The 26,996-nt window shown below is 40.9% G+C and overlaps 1 protein-coding gene across 1 annotated transcript; it reads left to right on the top strand.

The window, feature by feature from the left end:
• Nucleotides 1-503: 503 nt before the first annotated feature.
• Nucleotides 504-25,097, top strand: itpr3 (inositol 1,4,5-trisphosphate receptor, type 3). The gene is made up of 59 exons (XM_077710939.1): nt 504-748; nt 2,751-2,821; nt 3,939-4,060; nt 4,365-4,451; nt 5,608-5,766; nt 6,418-6,516; nt 6,592-6,675; nt 6,965-7,111; nt 7,213-7,308; nt 7,441-7,485; nt 7,549-7,691; nt 7,761-7,860; nt 8,140-8,300; nt 8,373-8,514; nt 9,000-9,164; nt 9,434-9,606; nt 9,675-9,794; nt 9,966-10,047; nt 10,314-10,429; nt 11,307-11,558; nt 11,733-11,877; nt 11,949-12,093; nt 12,170-12,372; nt 12,601-12,721; nt 12,803-12,857; nt 12,930-13,095; nt 13,328-13,495; nt 13,853-13,927; nt 14,334-14,453; nt 14,577-14,699; nt 14,914-15,114; nt 15,188-15,303; nt 15,380-15,515; nt 15,690-15,815; nt 15,884-16,009; nt 16,089-16,209; nt 16,299-16,629; nt 16,707-16,815; nt 16,899-16,992; nt 17,170-17,345; nt 17,431-17,590; nt 17,655-17,860; nt 17,928-18,128; nt 18,199-18,309; nt 18,379-18,474; nt 18,543-18,644; nt 18,822-18,905; nt 18,991-19,101; nt 19,322-19,514; nt 19,820-19,939; nt 20,016-20,191; nt 20,756-20,920; nt 20,984-21,173; nt 21,255-21,359; nt 22,182-22,300; nt 22,367-22,532; nt 23,488-23,648; nt 23,722-23,883; nt 24,517-25,097. Exons 1-59 carry the CDS (start codon nt 657-659, stop codon nt 24,625-24,627), a joined length of 8,052 nt encoding a protein of 2,683 aa, XP_077567065.1. The 5' UTR covers nt 504-656; the 3' UTR covers nt 24,628-25,097.
• The last annotated feature ends 1,899 nt before the right edge of the window (nt 25,098-26,996 follow it).

Raw genomic sequence — 26,996 nt, 5'->3', positions numbered from 1 at the left:
GGAGGAGTGTTTGAGGTTTGGGCCACACAGTTCTGGGGTCGAGGGTTCGATCCCCGGTCCAGAGCTTCCTATGTCGACGTTGCATGTTCTTCCTGGGCTCATGTGGGATTTCTCTGGGTACTTCAGTTTCTTCCCACGTCCCCAAAAACATGCATGGTAGGTTGGTTGAACACTCTAAATTGCCCTAGGTATGAGTGTGAGCATCAATGGTTGTAATTTGTCGCTTTGGGCCCTGTAATTGGCTGCTCACCGATTCAGGGTGTCCCCCGTCTGGTGTCTGAAACCAGCTGGGATAGGCTCCAGCACCCCCGGTGACATTTGCGAGGATAAAGCGGTTCCAAAGATGAATGAACGGTGATTGTATTGCCCCGCCCCTCCGAATGCATGGATTTGCAGGTGTGTCAGGTTAGCGACAAAGTTCTGGGTCCGGATCACGTGCTGTTTGAAGCAGGGGGCGTGTCCGGCGGTCTTGACACCTCCACTCACTTCCTGCTTTGGAACAACAGGGTGGTGCGGAGCGGACTGTTAGCTGTGCTCTGCAAAGTGCACGACTTGATCGCGGACTTCTAGTTGCCTGCAGCCGAACCGAGGCATGAAGGAGTTGCTTGCCTGAAGGGGGATCCAATTTTGTAATCGCTCCAAGTTGCAGAGTCAACATGTCGGACTCCGCGTCCAGTTTCCTGCACATCGGGGACCTGGTGTCCCTGTACGCCGAGGGCACTGTCAATGGCTTCATCAGCACCCTGGGGTGAGTGCACGCGCCCAAACACACTGGCACACAACACACACGCACGCATGCACGTACGCACGCACTTTGTCTTGTCAATATGAACACTAAACAAGAGTAAACTTGGGCATCACAGTGTGTTCTTGTGTATACTATATTTTTTAGTTTGTGTATACTTTCCCATAAGTTGTAAAATGTTTACACACTTTATTTATAAAACCATGCCGAGATGATATCACAAACTTTTCCATCACCATTGTTGGTTGATGTGGTTGGTGTTGAACTTCATTGATTAAAAAAAAAGCAACAGGGAAAAAATGAAAAATTTGATAACCATATTAAACTGTAGAATATAATAAACTGCAGCTAAATGATTAGAGTAGGATTGAGGTTTTTAGTATGCATGAATGTTGATGTTTCAAAAAAACAGACACTTGGCAAGTAAATTCCAAAATAAGATATGGCAGTTGTCATTGTGCTGTTCTGCGGCTTTTCAATTCTGAAAGATACTGAAATTATGATTAGGTTTGACAAAATAAACGAATTATACCTTTCCTTCAAAGTGTATGAAAAAAAACGAGAAAATTGCTAATGAAGATATAGAAAGTATAAATACATTCTGCCTTTCAAAGTCTTAAGTTAAAAAAATTAAAACAAATAAAAATCCACGTAAGACCCTCACAGGGAATGCATTTAATATCTTACGTGTGAAATCTGCTCTAGCTGGTAACTTTTTTTAAATTATTTTTTTTCTTAACTATTATTTTTACACATACGATGAATCAGCTCACAAAAGCATGAGCCAAAAACGTAGAGGCAGGCCCTAAAGTGAGAGTCTACTCATACATCATGTCGAAAATATATTTAAAAGATAGTGATTACATTGATTTCTCTACTAGACACAGAGCAAAAAAATGTCTGGTGTTAGAGTAAAGGCTCACAGATGTATGTGTATTGTATTCAATCCCGCGCTGTCAACTTGTCACTGAGATACAAGCCTGGACTGGAACTTTAGCAGCCAGCATTATCTTTTGAAGATTCCTTGGGGTAAAGTTTTACTAACATATGTACACAAAGGGCAAATTAGTACTATTAAAATGAGGAATGATGTGCTAGGGGGTTGGGTTTGGGTCCATAATTCTTTGCCATTTCTACTAATATTACTGAGAATAGTGTTACAAATGGGAACTTTAACCCCTATACAGATGGCATTGTTATTTATTCCTTTGCTATAACACACTGGTGTCAAAATGGCGGCCCGTGGGCCAAATCTGGCCCACTACATCATTTTGTGTGGCCCGTAAAGTAAATGATGAGTGCCAACTTTCTGTTTCACGATGACATTCAAGTGAAGATTGTGGATTATTTCTTGTTTCCTCATTTTAAATCAATAATTGTAAAAATTTGTGCTAATTTGAATGTCCAAAAATGATCTATCGATTAGCATGATTGAGAAAACTGTCAATTTATTAATCGATTAATTTTGGCAGCCTAGTAGGATAATTTTACCTTACGTGGCCAAACAATCATTGAATACAGTGGTGGAGGGGAGAAAAAAAATAATAAATGTATTGTTAGGAGTACGTACTTTTAAGTTCTTGAACTAACTTAAGTTGATATAATAACGAAAAGTGCAAATATATATTTCCTGTAACTTGAGGCCTCCTCCCTTTCCACAAAGTTTACTAATCTGCTTGAGTAAAACCAACCAAACTGACAAGTGAATCAGAAAACCAGCCAACTCATTTCATTGCAAATTATGATGTTAATATAGACAGCAAACATCCTTCAGCTCCTCCACAACCATCCAGCGTGTCGCCTTCAGGTAGGAACTCGTCAAACCTGTGAGACAGGCCGCTTGGACCACTTCTAGAATCTTCTTGCTTATTTGACTTTTTAAACACTTACTGACACTAGTCACACACAGAAACACACGCACACACACATGCACACTAAGAATTTCTGGAACAATGCACCACACCAATTCACATATTTGTGTTCTTGTTTGTGTGTGTGTGTGTAGGTTGGTAGATGATCGCTGTGTGGTGGAACCAGCTGCTGGAGATCTGGAAAACCCCCCGAAGAAGTTCAGAGGTCAGATGGTCGTCCATTACATGTGTCATGTCAGGTGTGTGCAAGGCAAAATGCAAAATGTGTGTTAACAATCACAGCATCTCTGTGGCATCAGGTTGAAGTGGATCACATGACTCAGGTGGAGATGCAAATGAACCAAAAGCAGGCAAATGTGCGGCCGAGCATGTAGGCAAGCTGGCTTCCTGCTCACTGGGAAAGACGACCATATTTGGTGGCACTTGTGTTGCTTGGGCGCTTTGACTGACTCCACCCAAAACAGCCAATTAAAAGAGACACATTGCTATCACAGTTCTGGGGTCAAGGGTTCAACCCCCGGTAGTTTTATGTTTTTCCCGGGCTTCAGTGGGTTTGTCAGGGTACTCGGGTTTCCTCCCACATTCCTAAAACATGCATGGTAGGCTAAGTGCACACTCTAATTTGCCCCTAGGTGTGTGAGCGTGTATCCTTGTCCATCTGCCCTGTGATTGGCTGCTCACTGATTCAGGGTGTCCCGAGCCTGGTGCCCGTAATAAGCTGGGATAGGCTCCAGCACCCCTACGATCCTTGTGAGGATAAGCGGTTCGGAAAATGAATGAATGAATGAATGAGTGTGAGTTGAGTAATCCATGAGATCTGGTTAAAAACTGGTTTTGAATCTGTTTGTCTTATTATGGAGCAGCATAAAAATATTATTATAAATATTTTTGTACCCATTTTTTTCAGTGGACAAAATAATATCACATTTAAATTTCCATAAACTTTCTTAAAATTAATCTCCACAGCCTCTAATTGATTTTTTGTTGCTTTTTATATACAAAAATAAAATAAACAGTTTCTTCAGATGACTTTCCAAATCAGCTTTTGTATTGTGACTTCACTAAATATTTTCTTTACCAACATAACAATCACTCAGATGCTTTATCTCCTTCAACATCTTTCTTTTCAACAACTTTCTTATAACATACAGTGTGTTAATGTGCAAAACAATACTAATGCATTTGGCTTCAGATTGTTTTTCCGAGGTCTGCTATAGTATGATAGCAGGCTATTATGTGCAAACACACTAATTTAGACTTCCTATGCTGATGATAGCATGCCAACCTGTGCTAATACAAGCTAAAATGTGTCCCATCAACAGACTGTCTCTTCAAGGTTTGCCCAATGAGTCGCTACTCTGCACAGAAGCAGTTCTGGAAGGCAAAACAGGCCAAACATGAGAAAGACAAGATTGGCGATGTGGTTCTGCTGCAAAAACTTCAGGTATTTTCCAATTGAACTGCCAACATTGCAAAACAGTACAGTGTAATATCAAATTTAGACACCCAGAATGACCCAATGACTTTCTATCAGGGAAAAAAATCCCAATGAAGAGTAGTTTCTGACTGACATTCAAAGCCACTTTGCATTGGGACCTTGGTCCCTTCGTTCCAGAATTCGAAACATCCAAACTTAGCATGCAAAGTTTGTTTGTTCCTGAATTGAGCAGATATTTGTTCAAGTTACCATTTTAACATGAACAAACCTGGGTGTTTTTTTTTAATTTTTTTATTTGTGTGTGTTGTAGCATGCATCCAATTTGGAGCAGAAGCAGAATGAGACCGAAAACAAGAAGGTTCATGGAGATGTGGTCAAGTATGGAACCGTCCTACAGGTACTCAATTTGGCAGCTTTCTCATATGTTTTAAATGCTGAAACAATCAACCGTGCTCTGTTTACACTGGCCCCTCCCATCTCACCTTGGAAATGCTTATCCCTCTGCGAAAGTGGACACGTGTAGTCATGTACTGTACAAGACACACTCTTATTTTCTTTTGTTGAAGTTAATATTGACTTTGTTTCAACGTTCCCACACAGAGTACACACACATGCCCACTGTGGGTGTGGTCGTACTCAGTATGATGATAAAGATAGAGCTTCCTGTGCAAAGGTGCGCGTGTGTGTGCTTGTGTACGTGTATTATGTGTGTGTGTGTGTGTGTGTGTGTGTGTGTGTGTGTGTGTGTGTCCATAGCTATTTTTATATCATTGAGTAGATTGCTTTCCTGATAAATGGCCAAGCGTCTGAGACTTGACTTGGCCATTATTGTGAAATGGTTAACTTGAATATGTCCATGGACAATTTAGCAAGGCCTCATTTCGCTTATATACAAAAATTATATGTCGCCATTTATTTATTTTCTCATCAGGCACCATGTATTTTTATTTAATATTATATATGTAGTTAATTCAATTGAAACATTTACCAATGTCAAACAGCAGTGGGGGTGGAGTGGCGAAAAAGTGACAGACAAGAACTAGTCATACGACAGAAGTATTTTTCTAAACCGCAGCAAATGCATATGTATCCTGTAGATTAAAATACTTCATTATTTATATAATGTGTGTGTCTGGTGCTGCTTGGTTGAGGAACAGGAAGTTTTAACCTCCAAACAGCTTTTCTCTGTGCCATCTCTTGAGATTAGTGGGCACTAATGCAGAAAAAATAAACTTTAAAAAATATTTGCAATCAAATAAAACTACATGAATAACACACTTTAACCAGGACATCCTCCCATTTTGACGTTTTACCAATATAACATACAAATATTGAAAAATTGCTTTATCCATCCTTTAATTTTTCCAATTCGCTTATCCTCACAATGGTCTGGAGGGTGTCTGAGCCCATACCAGCTGACTATAGGCAAAGAAAATGAATTTAATGGCTCGTCATGCTAATAATAATGTTTACATAGAGTCAAATTAAAGAAAATACAATGCTAGTACTACGATAAAGACTTTTTGGCATCCTTTAAATTCCTTTTTCTGCAGCTGCTGCACATGAAGAGCAATAAGTTTCTCACAGTAAACAAGCGTCTGCCGGCACTTCTAGAGAAGAATGCCATGCGTGTCACACTGGACGGTACTGGCAATGAAGGCTCTTGGCTTTTCATACAACCTTTCTGGAAACTGCGAGCCAATGGAGACAATGTAAGCATATCCCATCAAATATTAGGAGAATGCTTTATAGTGTTTATGTACGTGATAGGATGCGTAACATATGTTTCAACACTAGATAAAATACACGTCAAATAGATGGCTTTCCATAAAGAGGCATACATTTAATCTTCACTTTTTATCATTTAGGACAGGGGTCGGGAACATTTTTGACAGAGAGAGCCATAAACAATACATATTTTCAATTGTTATTCATTGAGAGCCATACTCAGAATTTACTAGAAGTAAAATTACATGAAAATGCGTGCATTTTTAGTCATTTCACTGCCTTTAAAGTAGAAAAAAGTCTCAGAATTATGTTGACAAAATTGTTACCCTGATGCTAATCAAAAGGTTTAATTAAAAACTGGAAGATTAAAGCAACTCTAGACGTGGTGTCCAGATTTTAGCTCACAGTTTAGTGGAGAGCCATAAGCACCCATCAAAAGAGCCACATGTGGCTCCCGAGCCATAGGTTCCATACCCCTGATTTCGGACTTCCAAAACTAACTCATGTTATTTAAATTGGTAACTATTGTGTGAATATCAGAAAATTCCCTAAAGCAGCTTCAGGCCTTTTGATATTTTTTGCAACAATGGAGTGTCAAAGCTACATCAAAATAACTGTTGAATTGGTACTGGCAGGTGGTGGTTGGAGACAAAGTGATCTTGAACCCTGTCAATGCCGGTCAGCCGCTTCACGCTTCAGACTACGAGCTGACCGACCACCCGGGCTGTAAAGAGGTGGGATTCCAACTCCAGATGCGAGTCACCTGCAAGAGATGTGTCTAATTCATTGCGTGTTTTGGTCTTCTGCAGGTTAACTCTGTCAACTGCAACACCAGCTGGAAGATCAACTTGTTTATGATGTTCAGTGACCACAGGGATGAAGTACTGAAAGGCGTGAGTCTAATCGTCCAGCCACACTTTCTTTCCTTCTTTAACAAAGCATGTGTGAATTGGATACAGAGGATAATGTATAACTGATTTTCTGGGGCGAAGATTGGATTTTATTTGTAAAGGTTATGTGAATGGCGTCATATTCAAGATATTTTTGAGTCATTTTCTAAGGGTTGGTCCAGCACAATGGGAAGCTTCTTCCTTTCTTTAATATAGTAGATATTAGCTTAATGGAAAATCAATGTGGCCCAAACTATTGAGAGTTTGAACAGGATATTATTGTATTTTCCAGGGCGATGTCGTGCGCTTGTTTCACGCTGAGCAGGAAAAGTTTCTGACTTGCGACGAGTACAAGAGCAAAATTCACGTTTTCCTCCGCACCACTTTGAGACAGTCGGCCACATCCGCGACCAGCTCCAATGCACTATGGGAAGTCGAGGTGGGAACATTTAAATTTTGATAAGTACTTTGTCTGGTAGTCTCATTGAGTGTCTATACGAGATCATTCTTTTTCCTCTTGTCTACCAATGACACTTCTAGGTTGTCCATCATGACCCGTGTCGTGGAGGGGCGGGACACTGGAACAGCTTGTATCGCTTCAAACACCTTGCCACTGGAAATTACTTGGCAGCAGAGGTAACCATTACATGTTTGTTTTGTTTGAACGTGGTGGAGTTTTACCATTATAGTCAATAGTAAAAATCTGTGTAAATTGAAACAGGTCAACAAATGTCAAAGGTTAACAGATTTTTCTTCTTGTGCTTTCAGGAGAATCCTGGTTACCGTGGTGATAGTCCAGAAGCGCCTTCCTTGGTGAGCAAGAGACGTCGTGAACTTATGACATAACCTCAGCCTGACTTTTTCGCTCATGTTTAGACTGAAGGCAGTCGCGGCAACAAGCGCTCACACGGCGAGAGGATTAAGTACAAGCTGGTGGCCATGACGCATGGCAATGACATTGCTGCGCTTTTTGAACTGGACCCGACCACTCTACAGAAAACCGACTCCTTTGTTCCACGGTAGCAGACACTTCCTGTTGGCATTTCAATGTAAAATAAACAGAAAATATAATGAGCATCTTCTTGCAGGAACTCGTATGTCCGCTTCAGGCATCTTTGCACCAACACTTGGATCCAGAGCACCAACGTCCCTATCGATATTGATGAGGAGAGACCCATCAGACTCATGGTTGGTCTGCCTCTCTTCAATTCCTGCCTGACTGGATCAATACAAACATAGAGGAAGCACAAAGAAAATTGCTTGGACAAATAGCACAAATTTTCATTTTTAAAAGCCGAGTGATCTCTGAATTAGTCAAAAAGCCAAGCTAATCCACTGAATTTTAAAACTCACTTACAAATGACTATCTGTCTGTTTAAAACTAATAATAATAGTCAATGAAATGTGGCCCTTAAAACAAGATTTTACCATCCCTGGTGTATGACTTTGACGTTGTCCTCCTTGCAGTTAGGAACATGCCCTACTAAAGAGGACAAGGAGGCTTTCGCCATCGTTTCAGTTCCAGTGATGGAGATTCGGGATCTAGATTTCGCCAATGATGCGAGTGCCATGTTGAGCACGGTTGTGGACCAGTTCAGTAAGGGTTTTATCAGCCAGAACGACCGCCGGTAAGACTCTTTTTTTTCTTATCCACTGCGTCATAATGTTCTACCTGTGAGCTTTGTATTTTTCCTTGACAGCTTTGCCATCAAGCTGCTAGAGGATGTGGTCTTCTTCGTAGCAGACACCATCAATAGCGGTCAACCCGTGTTGGATGTCACTATGACTTCAGTTAACCGTGAGAGGCAAAAGCTGATGAGGGAGCAAAATATTCTCAAGCAGGTAAAACTCAAATGTTTATTGGGCACATTATGTATTGGCGAACACTGTTTTTTTTCTTTCTTTCTTCAATGTTCATTTACTGTTTGAAATAAACTAACCATGAAGTACTATGTACTTTCAAATTGGGCATTATAGATGCAAAATCAGTCATTGCAATTAAGCTCAAGTTTTATAATACACATTTTGCTTATCAGAAAAATATATTTGCATTTACTCCCCAGAATATTTCAAATTAAAACTGCTCGACAACTTTTCCATTTGGCATTCTCCTATTTGTGCCTTGTTATCAGTAGTTGTAGACATTTTAGTAGGAATCCCACCTCTGTTTGGGTGAAGAACCAATATTGCATTATTATTTGTGCAAATCTTTAGTAAATCAGGCCTCTATTAGGAAAAAAAAGAATTAACTTTGAATCCATATTTTACCTATTAATGTTCTATGCAAGTATAATGAACATATTTGCTTGATATTTCATCCATTTCAGATATTTGGCATCCTCAAGGTTCCTTTCAAGGACCGCAAGAAAGGTGAGGGGCCTCTCCTACGTTTGGAGGAGCTGGCCGACCAGAAGAACTCTCCCTACCAGTACATGTTCCGACTTTGCTATCGCGTACTTCGACATTCCCAGGAGGACTACCGTAAAAATCAGGTAAAAGCCATTTACAGGAGTCTTTTGTACTTTGTATTTTACGTACACTTGGCAACTTTTTTTTTAGAGAGAAGACATACCTTACGATGCATGTGTTTTTGCTCATAGTGTATCAAATTATATAAGACGTTTTTTTCCCTCTTTTTCATCTTACAAGCTGAAAACAGGTTTTTCTTGTGATAAAATGTAGTTGACTGTGTCCATTTGTTGATAGTTGATTAAGCAAAGTTATCATCCTGCTACCATTGTCGTTTTTTTTCCATTTTCAGGAGCACATCGCCAAGCAGTTTGGCCTAATGCAGGGTCAGATTGGCTACGACATCCTTGCGGAGGATACAATTACCGCGCTACTGCACAACAACCGCAAGCTTCTGGAGAAACACATCACCAAAACCGAGGTGGAAACCTTCGTCAGCCTAGTTCGCAAGAATCGTGAGCCTCGGTAAGCTCAATGTGGCATGATTTAAAACTATAGATTAAAAAATAGATTAAAATGCTGCTTCTCCTCAGTTTTCTGGACTACCTCTCAGACTTGTGCGTCTCCAACAATGTGGCCATTCCCGTCACTCAGGAGCTCATCTGCAAGTGTGTGCTAGAACCCAAAAACCAGGACATCCTTATCAAAACCGAGTGAGTGGGATGAGATTGGGGACGTCTATTAAGATTTTTGACCACTGTCTGTATGGTCTGCAGAGTCTCAAACTCTGTGATTGCGGAGAGAAATATAATTTTAATAAGAATACTACAACCATAAAGACATTTTCCCTTTCTCTAAAAATGTTGTATTTGATTGATTTACAGGCGTCGGATGCCCAAAGAAGCGGCACCTGGCGAAATCCCCAATCAGTATATGGGAATGGACGACTATGTAGACGAAGATGAGGTAGTAAAGTCTTCCTGAACAAATTGGATCTGTTTTGTTCACATTGTCTTTTCTCTCAGAAAACTTGAGTCAATTGAACCATCACAAACATCATGTTTCTATTTCACATTTTGAAACTATCAGACATTGGCTCACAGAAACACAGCTTTTTGCAATTTTGTTGCATTATTTCTTTTTTCACGGGCAAATGACCAAGGGCAGACACGTCAGTGCCAACTGCTAGTTCTTATCATGGGACCTACACAATTCTTGTTTGTATTTCATAGGTGTGGCTGGTGTGGGCTGACAAGAACAATGAGAAGCAGGAAAAGAGTATAAGGCAGCTCGCTCAGGAGGCCCGACAAGGCAATGCCCACGACGAGAATGTTCTTACCTACTACAGGTGAGCTACCGTGTGCCTCTTCCCCAAAAGCAAATTGCTGTCTCGATCTGACAAACTCTATGTTTGTGTTCTTTGTATCCAATAGCTCATCAAGGTTCTTTATGCCTGTTACACTTGTGCTATTGATGAGTCACACTAACAAAGAATATTCTGGATCTTAAAAAATACATGATGCTTCTACTCTTACTTCATTAACAGTTATAGACATGCGGTTCAGAAAATGAATGAATGAATGAATTATCTGGTTACACTTGCTTGTATTATGAATAAATTCTTTAAAAATAATTTAATTCCAGTTAATACCTGTCACACTCCTCATCCTGCCTGTAAATAACTCCAGGCATTTTTTTAGGTTAAATATTTTATCATAAAACAAATATTGTTCCTCCTTTTTTAAATTATTTTAGTTAGTGTTGCCCGGGCCTGCGTGGGTTTCCTCCGGGTACTCCGTTTTCTTCCCACATTCCAAAAACATGCATGATAGGCTGATTGGACACTCTAAATTGCCCCTAGGTATGGGTGTGAGTGTGCATAGTTGTCCCTCTCCTGCGATTGGCTGGCCACCGGAGTCAGCTGGGATAGGCTCCAGAACCCCCAGCGACCCTAGTTAGGATAAAGCGGTTCCAAAAATGAGATGAGTTATGAGCAGTTAAACATCATGAGCATTTTTTTTAATGTTAAATGAGTAGTAAACAACCTAACGAGACGCAGAAACACTTGGAAAGTCTTGGCAAGGAGACAGAGAGGCTTTTCTGGATTTTGCCAATCGCTCCTAAAATTTGCTGAGACATATTTACTCTTGTATTCTGCAAAACCTGTAAGGTTCATCATTATCAAGATGTGCTCATATATTGTGTGTTACTTGTCATCTGGGCAGATATCAGCTGAAGCTTTTTGCAAGGATGTGTTTGGATCGTCAATACCTGGCCATCGACGAGATCTCAAAGCAACTAGATGTGGAGCTCATCTTCCTGTGCATGATAGATGAGACCTTGCCCTTCGACCTGAGGGCGTCCTTCTGCCGCCTGATGCTACACGCCCACGTCGACCGAGACCCACAGGAACTGGTCACGCCTGTCAAATTTGCCCGACTTTGGACTGAGATCCCCACTTCCATCACTATCAAAGAGTCAGTAGCTGACTAACTATTAATATATACTGTTAAAGGGGGAGTTTGCATTTTTTACTTTTACACTTGATAGATAGCTTGCTAATATAGAAATATTTGTACATTCGACAGTCGGAAATTGTAAAAAAAAAAAAAAAGAAGTCCTGACTGAAAGGTGTTTTTCATCTCCCCAAGTTATGACTCCAACATGGATGACAGCAGAGACAACAAGAAGAACCGATTTGCCAACACCATGGCCTTCATGGAAGAGTATCTAAATAATGTTCTGAACGAGGAGCTTCCCTTTCACGATGAGGAAAAAAATAAGCTGACTTATGAGGTTAGCAGGGGCCTTTGGCGGCGCTTGAACTTCCTCTCCTTTCTTTCTCTGACTTCCTATTTCTGGTGCAGGTGGTGAGTTTGGCCCGACATCTCATCTACTTTGGCTTCTACAGCTTCTTTGAGCTGCTTCGCCTTACTAGAACACTGTTGGGCATTATCGACTGCGGGCCCAACCCTTCGCAAAGCGCCCCGGTGTTCCATGACGACGGATCAGGTGACGAGCCTTAATGCTTTTTATTGTAAAATGTAAGAAGTCTCACTCTTTTCACTCTTTTTTTCTAACCCATAAGGGAAGAATGTGAAACGTTCCATCCACGGCATGGGCCAGATAATGACAACCATGGTCCTCAATAGGAAGCAGTCGTTATTTGGTGGGGTGGGCGAACGGGGGGTGGGGCTTGCACTTGACGGACAGCGAGGGGCCAAAGACAGTATTGAGAAGACGGACCTGACAGTTATGGACACAAAACTGAAGATTTTGGAAATCATGCAGGTTAGTCAGATTGTGGTTGGAGGCTTTCTCTGCTGTCCTTTGACTTAATTTTAATGATTAGGATTGATAATAATTCATATTTGGAGCACTTTTCATGCACAGTACAGTAATCACTCAGTACAGTGATTGTATAATACTGTTTAATTGTCCGTTAACTTCTGAAATGAGATTATGTATGTCTGGCGCTCGACAACTCCATGTGGTAGATGATTGTCATGTCCTCATCAGTTCATCCTTAATGTGCGTCTGGACTATCGGCTCTCCTTCTTGCTGTCCGTCTTCAAGAAGGAATTTGTGGATGTCTACCCACTGGCCGATGCTGATGCCACCACCAGTATGGAGCAGGCAGGTACAGGTTATCTCGCAAAGGAAATGACGTGTTGTAGTGATTATTTTAAACCTCCTAAGTAATGACTTTCCAATTGTGCAGCCTCCATCAACCTACTGCACATTGGAGAGCAGGCCGAAGCCATGTTTGGAGTCGGGTATGTAGGAGAGTGCCATAAATGTAGATTCACGCCTGACTGTGTGGGTGTGTTTTGTATTCGTGTCTGCAGGAAAGGCAACAGCATTCTAGAGGTGGATGACGAAGGAGGCCGCATGTTCCTGCGCGTCCTGATCCACCTGACGATGCACGAGTACGCGCCACTGGTCTCGGGGGCACTGCAGCTGCTCTTCAGACACTTCAGCCAGAGGCAGGAAGTGCTTCACACCTTTAAGCAGGTTGCTCACTTGTTCACACTACAGTGCAAAGTCTCGGTGTAGGGTGGAAAACTAATATGATCCATTTTTACTCCTCTTTCTATTCATTTCTGTGTCGTACGTCTGGTACTTCGCGGCAAGAGTACATGAACAACCATTATACATTTGTTCATTGTCCTGCAGTATTCAACTGAACACTGTATCCATAATACATTAAGCCCATAACCTTGCAGATCTTTTTTCCCTTACATAGGTCCAGCTACTCATCTCGTCTCAGGATGTGGAGAACTATAAGATGATCAAATCAGACCTGGACCGTCTTAGGACATTGGTGGAAAAATCTGAGCTATGGGTGGAAAAGAAAACCTCTGGAGGTGGAGACGGCAAGAAGGAAAAGAAAGACAAGAAGGAGAAAGTGGAGGTAGCACAAATCTTTCTTCTTGTCCTATTTATGGAAATATGCATCCAGAAGAGTACCTGTAAGTTTGACTGCAACTCAAAACTTAATTTGAGAAGACTTTGGGAGGACAGAATTTGCTGCGATGTGGTCTGACGATGGCAGTTATTGGCTCTTTAAATTTTAAAATAAAGGCACAGATCAGTGATAGTGATTACTTCGAAAGCAGCCAATAATGATCACTGGATCAAAGCATCCTTAATAATTATTAAATTATCTATAAGACTTTTGGGAAAGTCCCCTGTGCCTCCCCACTGAATAATCCTATTTGAAAGTGGTTTCCCGTGTCACATCAGCCTGTTTGCCCTGTTCTTCCTGCAGGCAGCGGTGGAGGACAGCGCCCCCAAGAAGGAGAAAGGAGAGAAGAACAACCAAAACTATCAAAACGTCAAAGAGGTGAGCAAGCATCGCTTGGTTGTCATGTGTCAATCACTCAGTGGGGGTGGGGGATTGAGTGCAATGTTTGTTGCTGGCGACACGCATGTTTTTGTATTTTTGTCCTGGAACGTTTGATGATTAAGGGTCTATTTAAAGTTTTTTTTGTTTTGTTTTTTTGCTCAAAACATAAAGATCACATTTCGAGTACCAATTATGGCATGCTATAGTTGCCTTGCTTGTGCTTGAATAGAGTGCCTAAAAAAATTCCATAAACTGAGTTGCTCTGGACAATTAGGATCTTTTGTATATACTTCTTAGCATTGTATCTAAGAGGGGCCGGTGGGCAGCAATAAAAAACAGAGTGTGTAAGGTGATCTTCTGCTGTTGCGTAGTTGTTTATAAATGTAGTGCTATTATGTTGTAGATCTTGGAAAGGCTGAACAAGATGTGCAGCAGCGGCGTGTGGAAGAAGCAACAGAGGCTGTTGAAGAACATGGGTGCTCATAAAGTCATGTTGGATTTGCTGCAAGTCTCTTACGACAAGGTGAGACGACCTAAAATATCCACTACCAATGTATAAGTCTAAAAGGGTATTTAAGCACTGCCAGTGTTAAATAAGTTTGCAGATATAAAGCCAATTCTTTTTTTTCAATTTTGGTGTTTTCAGAACGACGTGAAGATGCAAGAGATCATTAGATACACTCACCTGTTCCTGCAAAGGTTTTGCACAGGCAACCAGGAGAACCAGGTTCTACTGCACAAGAACCTCAGTCTCTTCCTCAATCCCGGGGTAGGTCGCTAGTTTCCCTTTGACGTAGCGCCTTCGTATTAACTTGGATCTTTGTCGGATTACCAAGACTTCTATGGAAAATGTAGCATGAAGACTTTATTATTTCAACTAACCTGTCAAACACTGTACCAAAGAAGTCAAACAGGTTTTAGAGTCATATCAATAACCCGTGGTTTTTTGATGCACATCTAAGACTCGGTTTCTTCCCGTTCAGCTGCTAGACGCAGAAACTGTGCAACACATCTTTAGCAACAACTACCAGCTATGCACAGAGATCTCCGAAAGCGTCCTACAGCACTTCATCCACTGCTTGGCCACCCACGGACGTCACATCCACTACCTCAACTTCCTGCACACCATCATCAAGGCCGAGGGCAAATATGTCAAGAAGTGCCAGGACATGATCATGACCGAGGTGCGGATGCAGCTAAGTGGATTTTTCGAGCCCGGAAATGGCCGCCTTGATGTTAATTAGAGTGTCGATGCAGCTGACAAATTCCGGCGACGACGTGGTTGTGTTCTACAACGACAAGGACTCCTTCAACGTCATGCTGGAGCTGATGGCTGAAAGCAGGGAGGGTATTGGGGAAAACAGTCCACTCAGGTAAAGACAACAGCCGTTGTACTTGATATGTTTGTGGAGAAAAAAACGACTTTTCAGGTGACCTTGTGCTGTGCAGGTATCACATCTCGCTGGTGGAGCTACTGGCAGCATGCGCTGAGGGCAAGAACGTCTACACTGAGATCAAGTGCACGTCCCTGCTCCCACTGGAGGACGTCATCCGTGTGGTAACGCATGAGGATTGCATCACCGAGGTAGGCCATTTCTCTACGTTTGTCTGGGGAACAAAAAGTAGATTTGTTTTTGTTATGCACGTACATATGTCTGGGAATGTTCAATACCACGTATTTCTGAGATGGTTGCTTTTTATTTTACTTTACTTAACAGTTTAATATTCCAGATAACATGTACATTTCCTGTCTTCCCAGGTGAAAATTGCCTATGTCAACTTCGTCAATCACTGCTATGTAGACACAGAGGTGGAGATGAAGGAGATTTACACCTCCAACCACATCTGGAAGCTATTTGAAGACTTTACAGTGGACATGGCCCAAGTGAGGAGGACCGCTAGGTGAGCTTACCTTTGTCCCGTGACCGCTCAAATGCCGTATTCTGCCGGCAGGTGTGCAACAAGCGCGACAAGCGTCTTTCTGATCCCATCTTGGAGAAGTACATCATCAATGTGGTCTTTGACACCATAAACGCCTTCTTTAGCTCGCCCTTTTCTGAGAACAGCACCTCGTTGCAGGTCAGCTTAAGCCCTAAAACATTGTTTATTGATAAAGTCCCCCAGCTTTGACTTGTCCCCATCTCCTGTTCTTCGCTAGAGTCATCACACCATCGTCACGCAGCTGCTGCAGTCATCCGTGCGCTTGCTGGACTGTCCTTGGTTACAGCAGCAGCACCGAAGCCAAGTAGAGACATGTATCAAGACCCTCGCAGTCACAGGTGAACTCTCTGGAGAGATAATTGGGGAGAAAAAAGTGATGTCATCAGGTCGTTGTTTGAACCCAAGACGTTTATTTTTCTCTTTCCAGCCAAGACTCGCACCATTTCCGTCCCTCTGGATCTGGAGGGTCAGATTAGCGCCATGTTGTCTACCAGCGCTCTTAACTCGCTGTCACGTAGCAGCACCAGCTATAAATCAACATCGCGCTCAATACGGCCAGTTGCCCCCAGCAACCCTTGGGACTATAAAAATATCATTGAGAAACTGCAGGATGTCATCAATACGCTGGAGGAGCGCCTCAAACCACTTGTCAACGCCGAGCTCTCTGTCTTGGTGGACGTTCTCCACCAGCCAGAACTTCTCTTTTTGGAGGGAACAGATGCACGCCAGCGTTGCGAGTCTGGTGGATTCATTTCTAAGTAAGAGGAATTATCAGTTCATTTCAGAGTGTCTGGACTGTTTAGATTTAGAATGTGTGTGTGTTTGTGTGCTGCAGGCTGATCCAGCATACAAAGGCTCTGATGTCCACAGAAGAAAAATTGTGCATCAAGGTTCTGAGGACACTGCAGGAAATGTTGATCAGAACACTGGACTTTGATGAAAAGGTGAAGAAACCGGTTTTTGTCTTCCAATGATACATAATTGAGGGATTTTTTTAAGTGCGTTTTTACGTTTTTTGGCCTTTTAGGGAATTTCACTGCGAAAGGTTCTACTGCAGAACTACTTGTTCCCGAACAAGAAAAACAACCCAAAGAATGAAGTGGCAGAACTCAGATCGGCAGGTCCCAAATGTCGTGGTTATTTTTTGATAGTAATTTAATATTTGTACATAAAGGTCACTTTATGATAAATTAGATGCTATTTGGGGAAATACACAAGAGAGGTTGCATTTGATTCTGCTCCTCCATTTTGAGAGGTGTTTTCCTTGTGAAGTCATCACATGTTTATTTGACCACCAGGCAGTGAGCAAGAGCGCGATTGGGCCACGGTGGCGGCAGTCCAGTGTCGTCTGGACCGAGAAGGCAGTAGCCAACTTTTCATAGACCTGGTGATGAGCACCAAGAATGACAAGATCTTCCAAGAAAGCATCCAGCTGGCCATCAGCTTGCTTGAAGGGGGAAACACGGAAATACAGGTTACCTGTGGTCCTGATGACATATGTCATCTCACATGCTAATATGAGTAACTGTTTGCCCCACTTTTTTCAATTTGACCTTCAGAACTCCTTCTACAAGCTGATGATGGGGGACAACAATTCTGAAAAGTTCTTTAAAGTTCTCCATGACAGGATGAAAGAAGCACAAATGGACATCAAAGCGACAGTTTCAGTTAACGTCGGCGAGATGTCGCACAAAGCCAACGAGAAGGAGCTGGATAACGGTGAGGTCCCCGTGGACAGCTTTTTTGAAGATGTCCTCTCAACATGCATGTTCTTCGCTGGAAGGGTCGTCTTCAACACTTGGACTTTCCGCCACCGATGGGCATTCCCTTTTGGTGCAGGGCCAAGGTGGTGGCCCTTCCTCCCCACAGGCTCAGTCAGCTGAGGAGCAGAAGGAGCTGGATACAGAGATGGGCCCGGCCGTCCTCATCATGAAGCCTATCCTGAGGTTCCTGCAGCTTCTGTGTGAGAACCACAACCATGATCTGCAAGTGAGTGCTTGTGCCATTGCCAATGGACACAAACATTGCTTTATTCATCTTATCTTCCTTTTTTCAGAACTTCCTCCGCTGCCAGAACAACAAGACCAACTACAACCTAGTGTGCGAGACATTGCAGTTCCTGGACATCATGTGTGGAAGCACTACAGGCGGCCTGGGCTTGCTGGGCCTCTACATTAACGAGTCAAACGTTGACCTCATCACGCAGACCCTGGAGACACTCACCGAGTACTGCCAAGGCCCATGTCAGGAGAATCAGGTAGGAGAAGGCGCTCCATTGCCACCAAAACGCTCTGAGGAGGACATTTTTCTATATCTGCTCGCTTCAGACTTGCATCGTGACACACGAATGCAATGGCATCGACATCATTACGGCACTCATCCTCAACGACATCAGCCCGCTCTGTCGTTACAGGATGGAGATGGTGCTGCAGCTCAAGGTGTGTTGCCCGCAGGTCACATGATGTCACACTGGTGTGACAGCATCTTATCTTTTCTCCCATGACTAGGACAATGCCTCCAAACTCTTGCTCGCACTCATGGAAAGCCGCCATGACAGTGAGAATGCAGAGAGGATCTTGTTCAACCTCCGCCCGCGAGAATTGGTCAGAGGCACCTCGTCCCACAGACTTCAGTCAGGGTCTTCTTCTACTAACTGTTCGCGTCTGTACAGGTGGACGTGATTAAGAAGGCTTACCATCAGGAGAGTGAGTGTGAGGGTGGGGAGGTGTCACCACGCGAGGTGGGGCACAATATCTACATCCTGGGACTGCAGGTGAGCTATTTTGCATTCCGATTGGCTAATTTTGGTTGATGTCGCTCCATCTAACCAGGCAAAGGTCAGCCAGGTGAAACTGGCATGAAACTGCAACAAGAATCTGAAAAGTCAATGTTCAGGGTCTCATGTAGAAGCGCATTAGACATCTAATTCATTTGTAATGTTTTTTTGCAGCTGGCCAGGCACAACAAGGTGTTGCTGAACCTTCTTAAGCCTCCAAAGAAAAGCAAAGAGGGCGAGGAGGGCATATCATCTATGGTAGCCTTTACATTCTATTGATGTTCCTGTTCAATCTTGTTGAATGACTCATTGTTTTTTTTTATTTATTTTTTTGGTTCGCCAGTTAAATTTGAACAATCGTCCACTTTCGCAAATGTTAAAGTCATCAATACCGGCAGCTGTTGTTGAACAAGACCCGCTGGAGTATTATGACCAGCTCACTGCTCAAATTGAGGTACTATGCTAAACCTATGGCTACCAATGATAATTAATGACGCTTCTTATGATTCACTCTTCAGAAAAAGTTACTCTGCTAAATTTTATTGAAAATTAAAAACATTTTTTGCACAAAAGCATGTGTATTTTAACTTGCTTTATAATATTTCAGTTTTAAAAAGGCTTGAAACTCTTGCTCAGTCACAACTGATGCGTGTATACTTGTGTTACACGTGCAGATTGTACGTGATGATCGCAGCATGGAGCAGATTGTGTTTCCCGTGCATCCCATCTGTGAGTACCTGACGGAGGAGTCCAAGGTGCGTGTGTTCAACACAACGGAGCAGGATGAGCAGAACTCCAAGGTGACGCACTTCTTCGAGCAGACATCTTTCCTTCATGGAGAGATGGAGTGGCAAAAGAAGCTGCGGAGTGAGTCTAAAGCAAATATTAACATACTTCATGAAGACCTTACACACATTACTATACACATACTAATAAATCACAAGCTAGTTTCAATATCACAAGTCGTTCAAAAACACTTTCCTACACTGCTGAAAGTTAATGCATTTGATTTGCTTACACGTCCTCTAAAGGTCTTGAGCCCCTTTATTCCTTCAATTTCCATGTCAGAATACTTTTATAGTTAAATGTCTTTGTTTTGATATAGACCTGTTTTGAAGTATAAAGTAATGCAAAGAGCACACCTAGCGCTATTATGCATGTGTATTCCACAGGCATGCCAGTGCTGTACTGGTTCTCCGGAAAGATGTCGTTGTGGGGGACCATCTCCTTCAACCTGGCTGTCTTCATCAACCTCATCATTGCCTTTTTCTACCCATACGACTCAGGAGAAGGTATGACTTAGTGTGTTTATTTGATGACATAAAACCCAAGTGTATGGGCAGGAAGTTAACCTATCTCTCTCACCAGTGGGTGCCATTGATGACTCTTTGCTGCTGATGTTGTTTTGGGGTCTCATCGGGCTTTCCGTGCTGGCCTTACTCTCGCAACGCTACGGCCTCCAGCCATTGACTTTGGCGCTCATCCTGAGATCTATTTACCATCTGGGTATTGGGAACACGCTGATTCTTCTGGGAGCACTGAATGTAAGACCATAACGTGTGTGGGGGGTGTGACCGTAAATAGTTTAACTGATTTGTTATTATTTTCAATAGTTGCTCTGTTTAAGCGTAATTTGGTTTAAAGAAAAATTGGAGCTGATGAAAATGAATAGCAAAGCTCCCCACATAAAATATTAGTTTTTTCCCCCACATGATTTGACTGATTCTCACCGTTCTAACTTTGAAATGTTAAAATAATAAATTAGAAAAATTAAAAATTGTTCATTTCCAATGGCAAAAAAACTACAAAAAGAATCTTGTCCTGGAATACTTATCTGATTCACTTAATTGACACATGAAACAATTCCGGAACACCAAAATTTGACCAAACATTTATTTCCAACTGGAATAAATATACTTAATCATGAATGCAATTCGCATTCAAAGTCAATGCATGCAATATAAACATGTAGTAATTACTTAATTATGCTCATAAAGTACTTAATTATTCAAAATCTTTGCAATACTTATTGGCCACATGACGTTATCGTGAATTTTTTTTCATTGTTATTTTTCTGTGGCTTGCTTACACGGGTGTCTTTTTTGCAGCTAATCAACAAGATCGTGTTTGTCGTGAGCTTTGTGGGCAACAACGGGACGTTCATTATGGGCTACAAGGCCATGGTGATGGACGTGGAGTTCTTGTACCATCTGGCATATGTCCTCACCTCCACATTGGGCCTGTTTGTGCACGAACTATTTTACAGTATCCTGGTACGTAGCTCGATCACTCCGGTTTCAAGCTTCAGCCTTTAAAGAGTCCGTTCACGTCATCAGCTCTTCGACTTGATTTACCGCGAGGAGACCTTATTCAACGTGATCAAGAGCGTGACGCGCAACGGGCGCTCCATCCTGCTGACCGCCCTCCTCGCTCTCATCCTTGTCTACCTCTTCTCCATCGTGGGCTTCCTATGCCTCAAGGAGGATTTCATCATGGAGGTCGACCCACTGCCACAGATTGCCCCGTGTAAAGCCAGTGTGGTTCTTCTTAAGATGGCGTACCGACTCGTCTTGCTTATCGATGCTGACTAAACATTTTCTTTGGAAGCTCCTCAGCAGAGCGATGCCCGGCAAGACTCCCTCAAGTCGTGTTCTGCAGATGGCGTCCAGTGTGTAGGAGAGAGTGAAGCTGCAGCTGAGAGCGAGGACGATGGTAGGCCTTCGGGAAGGTTTTTATCGTGAAAGAAAACACCTGGAAAGAAATGGTGAAAGAAATAGGCTATTCTAGTCATTTTGAATGGGGAAAATGATTAAAAAGAAAAATGATGATGCACTGAGAATCTATTGAGTGCAAAGGAATGGAATGTGTTTGTCATTGGTGCAAAGACATTAAAATAAAAGCCTGTCATTGAGGGTTAAAAATAAATATTTATATAATATATATATATATATATATATATATATATATATATATATATATATATATATATATATATATATATATATATATATATATATATATATATATATATATATATATATATATCTATATCTATATCTATATCTATATCTATCTATCTATCTATCTATCTATATATATATATATATATATATATATATATATATATATATATATATATATATATATATATATATATATATATATATATATATATATATATATATATATATATATATATATATATATATATATATATATATATATATATATATATATATATATATATATATATAACTTTAAATAATAGACACTCAATTTCATTGTCATGTTTCACTATTCTATACTTGTGTTTACAATACTAGCTGAAGCATATTTTAATTGAAGGCACTCATTCCTTCAATATTGTATTTCAAATCCACACATTTACATATCAAAACAACTTTCAAAATGACTGCTTTTGATTTGATTATTATTCAAGCAATTTGAGTGGAAAAAATCAAAACAATCCTTCACAGATGGTCAAACTTTTTTTGCACTGTATCAAGTAACTTACATTTTGGATTTTCTCCATAGACGAATCAAACAGCGAGCGCGCTTGCGACACTCTGCTGATGTGCATCGTGACGGTGTTGAACCACGGCTTGAGAAACGGCGGCGGCGTGGGAGACGTCCTCCGCCAGCCTTCCAAGAATGTAAGCACTTGTTTTTGATGGGGTTGATGTCGAGAGGATTTGCATGTGATCTGCATGTGTTTTCAGGAACCACTCTTTCCCGCTCGTGTGGTTTATGACTTGCTCTTCTACTTCATTGTGATCATCATCGTCCTCAACCTTATCTTCGGTGTCATTATCGACACTTTTGCTGACCTGAGGAGCGAGAAGCAGAAGAAAGAGGAGATCTTAAAAACGACATGTTTCATCTGCTGTCAGTCCACATCTTACATCATCCACTCATAACTACCATGTTTACAACGTCCAACGTCTTTATAGTGTATTATCCGACATTTTACCGTATTTTCACGACTATAAGGCGCACTTAAAAGTCTTAAATTTTCTCCAAAATAGACAGTGCGCCTTATAATCCAGTGCGCCTTATACATGGAAAAAAACAAAAAAAACAAAAACGGAAAACCACCACTATTGGTTATTAAAAAAACACAAACGCCTGAACTGAAAGAATACTGTTAAATATGCAGATGCCAATTTAGTTTACAAAATCTTCCATCATATAGCTCCTCCCCCACTGCAAGATTTTATACAAAGACATCCAAAACATCAACAATGGCTGGCTCTAGAGGTGACTGTGCAGTGAGTGGTTCATACCTGGAAGTCAATAGCAATTACCGTATTTTCACAACTATAAGGCGCACTTAAAAGTCGTACATTTTCTCCAAAATAGACAGTGCGCCTTATAATACAGTGCGCCTTATATATGGAAAAAATGACATTCATTGAGGGTGCGCCTTATAATGCGGTGCGCCTTATAGTCGTGAAAATACAGTAATTGGATTTGAGTTCAATCAATGATAGCAAGTCTTCCAAAGAAATTGCCTAATATATTCTGACACTATTAGTAGGTCTAAAGGTAAGCCTTGGGTGTGGTCAGTGAAAATTAACTGCACTTTCCAAAGAATATGAATCACAATCAAACAAAGGGGACTATTACTCTTCTAATTTTTTCCCCTTCCACACAAATCATTTCAAATCTGATTCTTCCATTTACTGGGATTATTTTTGTCTCATTTTGTTGAATGACCAAGATGGTTGTGAAACTGTGTCCCAACGAATATATAAGCATTTTCAAAGGGGAAAGTGTTTTTTTTCAAGGCACCAAGGATTTCAATTATTCCAACAGGTGCTAACTGCTTTGTGTTTTTTAGGTCTGGAGCGTGACAAGTTTGACAACAAGACAGTTTCGTTCGAAGAGCACATTAAGTTTGAACACAACATCTGGAACTACTTGTACTTTATTGTTCTGGTGCGTGAGAAGAACAAGACAGATTACACGGGGCCAGAGAGCTACGTGGCCATGATGATCAAGGTTTGAGAGAGACCAACTCCCAGTCCAAGAGATGGCTGACAGGTGCCTTTATTGAACGTCTACTGTGTCGCAGAACAACAACCTGGACTGGTTCCCCCGCATGCAGGCCATGTCACTGGTGGTCACCGATAGTGACGGCGAGCAAAACGAGATGAGGATGTTGCAGGACAAGCTTGGCTCCACCATGAATGTGGTCTTGACCCTCACCACACAGCTTACAGAGCTCAGAGAGCAGGTATGCAAAGAAATTACTATGTTCGGTGGCTCTTGGAATATGTGTATTTCTGCATAATACTGGACAGATCGTCAAGATGATTATTCAGTTGGTTTTCCCACATTCTAATCCACATGGAAAACATGTCACTAACTACACTTTGTGTCAATTTGCTTTGTTGTGGACATCATGACATGCGCAAGACCCCAACTATGTTGTGGTACACATTCAAGAATCGCACTGTCAATATACTCTTATGTTTTTGGAGTACCACATAAGGTATGAATTCAGAAAAAAATACTTGCCATAACCTTACAACTCAATTAAAAATGATAAATGATCGCCCTTCTCCCATCTTGTGCACCATTATTAGAAATACACATTGGTTTCTTGACGCTTATAATTCAACTCCTTTATCTTTTATAGTAACTTTTTAGATTGGAAACGATCGGATACGCCTGTGATTACATTTTAATACTGTAAAATTTTCAATGAATGGCTCGAAATATACTCTTTTATGAAGGATATACATAGACAATATTATTTTTCTACCCTCAAATGTAACATACATAGAATTGCAATAATGGATTTACCTTTGTTGGAACAATATATTTGTAATATGAATAGGCTCATAGTTAATTGGAATGTCTGCAGATGACAGAACAGAGGAAGAGGAGGCAAAGGATGGGTTTTGAGAACGTCCAGCAGGGCAGTAATGCTTCACTCCCTCCCAGTGCTGCCGGAGGGAACCACCAACAGATGTAAAAAAAAAAAAGGACAATTCAATTCCGTGTGTCAAGGTGAGTACAATAAATTGAGGTAAACACTTGAATACAAAGAAAATACAAAAGTTATTGCATACCAGCAAATCATCATGCTGAAGTTTCCTTTGTGACTTTTGTGGGGGGAAAAATACCCTCTTTTTATGTGTGCTTTTAACACTCATTAACCACACTGAGATGCTTTTATCTTAATTTATTAAGTTAATAAGTTATAAGTTGTCACGGCTGTCGATGAGTTATATGATAAGGAGATAGTCCAAGATTATGACTTTAATACTATGTTGCCCACTACATGGTTTTATACTAGAATTTTGCTATTTTATAGTGTTGTACAATATACTGTCACACAACAACGAGGTGCACTGTACTGTTGTATAGTGAAATGCAATTATACTGTGATATAATGTTATGCTATAATAGCAGACTGTAATAAAAGTCCCTGTAAAACATAAATATACATGTTTTCTAACTTTGACACAACCTAGAGTTTTGTTAAGACTGTAAACATTTTGAAGGATAAACAAAAAAAATCCTAGTAGAAATGAATAAATACATTAGGGTTTATTAATCAAGCCCTCATCAAGAGCCACTGAGTGCGCTAAAATTGACTTGTATCCATTCCGACATGTTTTGAGTCTAAGGAGCCAGAATTTCATTAAATGCCTGACAATCAACCTCCTTCCTCACTGATAGAAGTTGTTTGTTTTTTCCTCACTTGCGTTTTCTAAATTAAAGAAGTATATTAGTCTAAACTTGCAGTCCCTATTCTGTGGCTCCCGGGCTGCATGTGGTTCTGTTGTTCTTTTTGGTGACCCTTTCTGTGATTTTGGAAAAAAAAAATCAATATTTCCTTTTTTTGTTTGTCATTTTTGCCTAGGTAATTCTATATTAGTAGAGTAGAGTGGGTGGGAAGTACAAAACAATTCTAAAAAGCAAATATGCATCACAGGACAACACCAAAATATGCAGCCAATAGTGCTTTTTCTTTTTCTTGTAGTTTAAAATTGTGTTGACCTTTGGCTTTTTGGAGGGATTTAATATTTGTGCTTTTAACACTTATTAACCTCGTATTTCTTATTTTGTGTTTAAATTAGAGTAGTTATGACATTGTGTTGGCTTGAGTAAGAAAATGTGTAAACACACAACTATCCATGTTACAAATATGTGTGCTACAAATTGGCTTGCAGTCAACTTTGCTCAATTAAAATATGACGTCCTTATTCGAGTCATTATAGAAGCAACATTTTTGAAGGATTTGCTGAACAATGTTCTATTTGTCACAGTAATCCACAAACACCAAACTAAAAAAAAACTGAATTAATTTCAGTTGAGGAGAATTTGTTGGTTAATTCGTTTTTTTGGTTAGACATTAGAACTAAAAACTGACTAAAAATGAAGCTGCTAGGGTGAAATGGAAAGACTTCCTGGTCAAGGAAAGATAATAGGTGTTAAAACAAATCACAGTAGTGAAAAAGTGTGATATTTTTAAGAGGCACATGCCAGTGGCTGTGGTATTTAGTACAGATTATGAATAAAGTGCTTACTTATCATTATGCAATCCATTCATTATTAATAGCACTCAATGTCTGATCAGCAACACGTTTGTGATGACTTAGTGCGCGTGTTTGTGCTTTCCTGTATGAAACAGATCGACAGGTGGGGTGGGATTGAGGGGACTAACTTGAGGCTCCACTGGTCTCTCCTCATTCGCCTAAAATAAGTTTACGGCATTGTTTGGAATATGTTCACTGTTCCCGTGTCTGTCATTGTCAGTGCGAGATAGAGAGAGAAAGCATGTTTGTTTTTTTACAATTGTGTGACTCAAGTTTGCAGAATCATGTTATGTTTTGCTTACCTACATCCATCCAAATATAGTATATCAACTACTATTGTGTTTTGCCACAATCAAAACTGTATCATAAGTTTTTGACTATAAGATCCAACTTTTTTTTCTCACTTTGAACCTTTTGTTGTGCAATGTGTTTTTTAAAAGGATTTTTACAAGCTAAAGAGATGATTGCATGACACCTTTTATTTACTTGATGTGTCATTTACATTCAAAAACTGCTGTTAAGAAGTAAAAATGTCAGTCTTGCATATTCTTTGGAACCATCTCCCCACACCAAGGCGACTGGACGCTAGGGCCCAATTTCAAGTTGTCTAAACTTAAGTGATGGATGTGATGAAGTGGGTGTGGCCACCCCGTACCACAAATAGCATCGAAGGGGACAGACAAAGGGATTGAAGAAGCAGCAGATGTGGACTTTAGTGCGACCACCAGCTTCATTCCTGACCGCTGCGTACCATTTATGACTGGCCAGTGAGTAACTCCTCACCAATCAGAAGTGGAGC

This window comes from Stigmatopora nigra, chromosome 1 (assembly GCF_051989575.1).
Source record: "Stigmatopora nigra isolate UIUO_SnigA chromosome 1, RoL_Snig_1.1, whole genome shotgun sequence".
NCBI classification, from domain to species: domain Eukaryota; kingdom Metazoa; phylum Chordata; class Actinopteri; order Syngnathiformes; family Syngnathidae; genus Stigmatopora; species Stigmatopora nigra.
This window is presented reverse-complemented; position numbering and strand designations above follow the sequence as displayed.

Coding starts and splice junctions, on each gene's coding strand:
- itpr3 (XM_077710939.1), top strand. CDS start 657: ATGTCGGACTCCGCGTCCAGTTTCCTGCACATCGGGGACCTGGTGTCC. Junction 4,061..4,364: donor TTCTGCTGCAAAAACTTCAG/GTATTTTCCAAT, acceptor TGTGTGTTGTAG/CATGCATCCAATTTGGAGCA. Junction 12,094..12,169: donor GTTCCATGACGACGGATCAG/GTGACGAGCCTT, acceptor CTAACCCATAAG/GGAAGAATGTGAAACGTTCC.